The sequence below is a fragment of the Protobothrops mucrosquamatus genome, unplaced genomic scaffold (assembly GCF_001527695.2).
Source record: "Protobothrops mucrosquamatus isolate PMUCROS unplaced genomic scaffold, P.Mucros_1.0 scaffold13961, whole genome shotgun sequence".
In the NCBI taxonomy this organism is placed as follows: Eukaryota; Metazoa; Chordata; class Lepidosauria; order Squamata; family Viperidae; genus Protobothrops; species Protobothrops mucrosquamatus.
The window spans coordinates 1-6,502 of record NW_015399730.1 but is presented as its reverse complement, the minus strand read 5'-3'; the positions used below and the strand labels follow the sequence as shown (position 1 = coordinate 6,502).

Below are 6,502 nucleotides of genomic sequence, written 5' to 3'. Positions count from 1 at the left end.
CTCCTCCACTCTGCAAACCCCCCTCCCTTCTAGCACTGATGATGTTACCTAGCTGGGTCATGAAACGTCTGCAAGAGAACAAGCAAGCTCAGAGAGCACCCAGGATCCCTCATCGCAGCAATGACTGCTGAAAATTGTCCGCCTCCACGGGTAACTCAAGAAGACAACCCTGACACTTTCTTACCTGCCTGCAGTCATCACCCACTTTAAAGATGGCGGCCTGCCAGCAAATCTTCTTACTCTCCCTGCTGTCTTCTCCGCATTCGTCTATTGAGTCTGAACGACAACGCAGACCTAGAAGGCGGGGTAGAGAACCCATACCATCTCAGTCAGGTGATAGTGTCATCAACACAATTGCATGAACATGGATTTAAGCACACTTAAATGGGGGGGGGGGGCTGGCATGCTGTAGTTCATGGGGTCACCAAGAGTCAGACACAACTTAGAGACTGAACAACCACCAAGTGCTGGAAGGGACCGCCAGAACCATCCACAAGAACCCATCCCCTCTTCACATTTGACAGCCCAAGTATTTTGAGCTTCAGCCCAAACCAAGCTCCTCAAATGTTTTGGTTCACGTCATAAAAAGGGGTCCACTGCACTCACCTTCTCTTTCCAGTTCGCTCACTCCACACCTCTTCACCTTGAACCTGGCCAGGTAAGGGGCTTTGGCAGCGCTGGAAGGAAGCACAAATGGGTCAGGGCCAGTAACTGATCATCCCTGTTTTGTTTTATTTTTTAAACTGAAGTAGAACAAGCCGGAAAGGCCCTACCTTTGCATAGGCGTTCCCGACTTGTAGTCAATATCCAAAACAATGGCTTCTGGGTTGCTTGGCAAATAGCACCCTATTGGGAAGGGGAGAAGAGAATCCTTGGGGAAAACCAGCCAAGAGGTTGAGCTAGCAGAGGGGGTCTTCCAACTTGGCCCTTTGATGACTGGTGGACTTCAACTCCCAGAATTCCTCAGCCAGGCAGGAGTTCTGGGAGTTGAAGTCTACCATCAAAGGCCAAGTTGGAAGACCCCTGAGCTAGCAAGACGAGTGAGGGAAGACAGCAGAAAAGACATTTTCTCCTCTTTATGAGGAGGCCTCCACTTACAACCGTTCATTTAGTGACGGTTCGATGTTACAGCGGCACTGGAAAAAAATGACCTATGACCCCTTTTTCACACTTAACAACCGTTGTTGCAACATCGACCACAAAATTTGGACGCTTGGCAACTGGCTCGTATTTATGATGGTTGCATTGTCCGGTGTGTGTGTGTGTGTGACGTGATATCCTTTGGCGGCCTTCTGACAAGCCAAGTCAATGGGGGGAAGCTGGATTCACTTAACAACCGGGTCACTAACTGAACAACTCCAGTGATTCTCTTAGCAACGGTGGCAAGACAGGTCGTAAAATGGAGGCAAAAGTCAATTAACAACTGTCTCCCCTAGCAAGAGAAATTGTGGTTGTCAAGTCCAAAATTATCTCTAATTGTTCGTTTCTTACCAGGTTGTACTTTCACTTCAGATAAAGCACTCAAGCAGGCCTTTTTTCGCTCTTCGCCTTTAGGATAAGGCCTACAGGGGGGAAAGAAAATCCCAACACATTGCGGTATTTGAATTGTGAATTCTAATAATAATAATAATAATAATAATAATAATAATAATAATAATAATAATAATAATAATAATAATAATAATAATAACAACAACACAACAACAACAACAACAACAACAACAAGCATACAGCGTACAGCTGATTGATATCGCTGTATCAGGAGATGCCAGAGTCGAAGAAAAAGAATTTTATACTCACTTGATGATGGCTGAAACGTTGGTGATTTTGTTGAAGAAATCAAATTCCCGTTGGTAAAACTCCTTCGCTGGACCAGACAGCGAACCAGTTATTTCCTCCACCAGCTGTTCCAGCAGTTCCCCAATGTCAGCTACGTGAAAGAACAAGCAGAAGGAGGAGTGTGAAGTTTGTGGGGTCCTTGGTGCTCTCTTGAGCTTGATGGTTTTCTTGCAGATGCTTCATGACCCAACTAGGTAACGTCATCAGGGCTAGAAGGGAGTGGGGAGGAAGAGGATTGTGGGGTCCCTGGAAGGGACAGCTGCTCAAGAAACTCATCGCGCAACGTCTCCAAGCAACGGTCCACTCACGGTCTTTCTGGTGTCCCTCTTCATCCAGGTAGATGTTTGTCTTCATATTCCAAATGAACTGGTGAGCCAGCAGCTGGGACTTGGAAGCTGCCCAGAGGATGTACTCCCTGACGTAGCCCATCTGTGAAAATACAACAGAGTGGGTCTTCTTCTAAGCATGGCTTTGACCAGGAACATGTTGAGACAGAGAAGCCCAGATGCCCTAATGCAGGGATCCCCAACCCCTGGTCTGTGGACCGGTACCGGTCCGTGGCATGCCAGCAACCGGTCCGCACAAACAAGCAAAGCCCCATCTGCAGGATGCAGACAGCACACAAAACCACGCACCCTCTGGTCCGTGGAAAAAGCTTTCTCCACGGAACTGGTACTTGGTGCCCAAAAGGTTGGGGACCTTTGCCCTAATGGACCAGTTCCCCCCATTAAATCCCAATCAGGGAAGGTCTTCTTATGTATCTTCCTTAATTGTTGGAGACTCGCATTTTATTAGTGATTTATTGAAACTCTCTAGTTTATCCAAGTATTGTAGAAACAATGAATACATCTGTCTATCTGTCTATTTGTGTCTATCTGCCCATCCATCCCTCCATATCCATATCCATATCTATCTATCTCTCTGTATATCTCTACTTACTGACTCTATCCATATCTATCCATCCATCCCTATCCATCATCCATCCATCCATCCATCCATCCATCCATCCATCCATCTTTATCTTTCTTTCTATGTACCTACTTATCTATCCATATCTTTTAATTTATATGTCTATCTCTCCATCCATCCATCCATCCATCCATCCATATTTATCTATCTTTCTATCTACGTACATATCTATCTATCCATATCTTTTCATTTATATGTCTATCTCTGCATCCATCCATCCATCCATCCATCCATCCATCCATCCATCCATCCATCCATCCATCCAAATGGCATAACCTGAACATTTACTGCATGCCAAAGAACCCAAGTGCAAGGATTGTATGAAAAAGGCCTAAAGTTCAATTCACGGCACTTTTCAGTGAAAAAGGACCAGGTGGCCCACAGATACTGGATCGTCCTAAACTCATCTAACTGAGGACATCCCTTCACCAAAGTTTTGCCGTCTTTATCTGCCCTTACCTTGTCGTATCGAAGGGCCTGCACAATCTGCGGAATGTAAAACAGAATAGCATCCTGGGGGGATGGGGGGGTGGAGGGAGGGAGAAGAAGGAAAAAAGAAGTTAGGATTTCTTCTTTTCTTTCAAAGCACTTACATTCTGGCTTCACGAGCCTTTCCTCCCATCATTAACAGGCAAAGAGCTGCATATTTTTTTGGGGGTATTATCATAAAACGAAATGCAAAAATGTAGAGGGATATTCAATGTGCCTGCAAAAGTCACAAGGCTGTGAAACATCTACTGCCCTTGTTATTGTTGTTATTTGTTGCTGGCAGAGTCAGCCAGATCTGTAGAATGCACTTGACGTTTATACCCATCTATCAAGTCCTTCCCAAGGACCTGGGATGGACAGAGGTGGGGGTTTGATGGGGTTAAAGGTCTCGCCGCAGGACGTCAGTAAAGCTGAGTAAAGCTTTACTGTAAAGCTAAGTCCCAAGTAAAGCTGCCTTTTGCAATTGACTGGTGGTGAATATGTCAATGTCAATGGTAATACATTATGGTTCTTCGCACAGCCAGATGTTTAGATTGGAGCTGGCATTTTTGTCCACCTATCACGCCGTTCTCAAGGACCTGGGATAGGCAGATGTGCTTGTTCGATGGTATTAGAGGTACAGGGAATCCTTGATTTACGACAACTTGAGCCCAAAAGTTCTCCTGCTAAGTGAAACTTTCGTTAAGTGAATTTTACTCCCCTTTCAAGACTTTCCTTGCCACATTTAAGTGGATCGCTGCAGTTCTTAACTTAGCCACACGGTTGTTAAGTGAAACCGTGGACTTCGCTTATCAGAAGGTCGCAAAAGGGGATCACGTGACCCCCCCTGCCACCGTCATAAATACGAGTCAGTTCACGTGACCCCCCCTGCCACCGTCATAAATACGAGTCAGTTGCCAAGCGTCTGAATTTTGATCACGTGGCCATGGGGATGCTGCAAGGGTCGTTAAGTGTGGGAAACGGCCGTAAGTCACTTTTTGAACAGTCACTGAATGAACTGTTGTAAGTTGAGGACTACCTGTATGGTCACAGGATGTAAGCTGTTCTAAGCTACTATTAGATCCCTCGGCCCTTCCACAACAGCCTCTTTACTTATTTTCCCAGGAATTTCTTGTCTCTTCCAGCTCTCAGGCAAATGGTTAAATCCAAGACAGGGATAACTCAATCGTTGTATCCTCTGAGGAACTCTCGGCTGAACTTTGGAGCAGAAAACTCCACGTAAGCTACACCCCACGGACTTTTAACCCTCTCGATGTGGGAAAGGGAAGCTGTGCTTGTCCTTTGCTACTACAGATAGTTCTCGACTTACGACCACAACTTTGGACCAGGATTTCCGTTCCTGAGCAAGGGGGTTGCTAAGTGGACGATGCCCAGTTTTGCGACCTTTACAGTAAATTGAACTGAGCTGAACTGAATCTTTTATTTGACCGAGTGCGATTAATCAGAATACAGCTGGAAGGGACCTTGGAGGTCTTCTAGTCCAGCTCCCTGCTCAAGCAGGAGACTCTGGCCTAGACCATTTCAGACAAATGGCTGTCCAATCTTTTCTTAAAAACCTCCGGTGATGGAAAACCCACAACTTCTAGAGGCAAGCTGTTCCACTGGTTAATTGTCCTCACTGTTAGGAATTTTCTCCTTAATTCCAGCTTGCTTCTCTCTTTGATTAGTTTTAGAATAGAGTAGAGTAGAGTAGAGTAGAGTAGAGTAGAGTAGAGTAGAGTAGAGTAGAATAGAGCAGAGCTGGAAGGGACCTTGGAGGTCTTCTAGTCCAGCTCCCTGCTCAAGCAGGAGACTCTGGCCTAGACCATTCCAGACAAGTGGCTGTCCCCTCTCTTCTTAAAAACCTCCAGTGATGGAAAACTCACAACTTCTGGAGGCAAGCTGTTCCACTAGTTAATTGTCCTCACTGTTATGAACTTTCTCCTTAATTCCAGCTTGCTTCTCTCCTTAAGTAGTTTCCATCCGTTGCTTCTTGTCCTGCCTTCCTTCAAGTGCTTTGGAGAACAGGTTGACCCCCTCCTCTTTGTGGCAGCCCCTCAAATAACGGAATATTACTGTCGTGTCACCCCTAGTCATCTCTAAACTAGGCATACACCATTCCAGCAACCGTTCCTCATCTGTTTTAGCCTCCAGTCCCCTAAATCATCTGTGTTGCTCTTCTCTGCACTCTTTCCAGAGTCTCAACATCTTTTTTGACCTCGTAGAGACCAAAACTGAAGTTGGGAAAAATGCAGAGGGCTCACTGAGGAGCCCAGGATCTACAGAACTTCAGCGCAAAGAGGTTCTAAGATCCTTCCAGCAAACGGCTTACTTACCGGAGGGAAAGATCGAAGCACTTTCACCCCATACTGAGCGGTCAAAGGATGAGGAGGGTACATGCTGGAGAAATACGAGAGGCCCGTCGGTGGGTCGGTAGGGGTCCAGCACAGGATGTGGCTCAGCTCCGGAGCATCGGCGTCGATGGTGTGCCAAGTAACAAGATACTGAAAAGAGGGAGAGGGGGAAATACACACACATACACACACGTGAACCCCAATGCTAGCAGAAGGATGAATCTCAAATAAATTGTCCAGACTGTGGGATAATAAACTGGGAAATCTAACTGGGAAATGAAGGATTTTTTCTCTCCCCCCCCCCTTGATCAGAACAAGTCTAGACAAAAATTTGTCTCCAGCATCCATGAACCGAAGTTCATATTTGGAGCTTGAGAAATGGTTTGGGGTTTTTTTGCGGTTTTGTGAGTTGCGGTTCGGATGCTTAGAAAGGAGGCAGTCCTGATGTGATCTTAGAGAGGAAAGTTTGATTATTATTGTGTTTACAATTCCTGAGAGAAGCTGTTTTTTTATATTTCTTTTCCTGTTTTTTTTCTCTTCTGTTATTTTTTCTCTCTTCCCCCCCCCTTTTCGGTTTCCTTTTTTCCCTTTCTTTTCTCTTTCACGTTTACCGTACCTTTTTCTCGGAATGTACGTCTTATTACCTATGTAAAAATCTTTCAATCTAAACTATAAAAAAAGGGAAATGTTTCCCATGGGGGCTGTATAAAGTCATAAAGTTTCTTGTTCATCCGGATATCTTGAAATCCTGGGGCAGATTTAACAAGTGAGCCATATATTCTGATTTACAAGCCGCAATGAGTGGTCCCACCCACTGTGGTTAACTGAAGTCAAACCAAACCGATCATTTTATCTCTGGAAACAATTCCCAG

The 6,502-nt window shown here is 45.4% G+C and overlaps 1 protein-coding gene across 1 annotated transcript; it reads right to left on the bottom strand.

Moving 5' to 3' along the window:
- Positions 1–184: 184 nt before the first annotated feature.
- Positions 185–5,769, bottom strand: LOC107301529 (phosphatidylinositol 4-kinase alpha-like; the record flags this gene model as incomplete). The annotated part of the gene is made up of 8 exons (XM_015830738.1): positions 5,613–5,769; positions 3,268–3,321; positions 2,148–2,268; positions 1,801–1,930; positions 1,492–1,562; positions 774–846; positions 607–677; positions 185–294 (listed from the first exon to the last, which is right to left on the bottom strand). Coding segments are annotated over exons 1-8 (693 nt in total), but the record flags the coding sequence as incomplete, so codon positions are not given.
- Between the last annotated feature and the right edge of the window lie 733 nt (positions 5,770–6,502).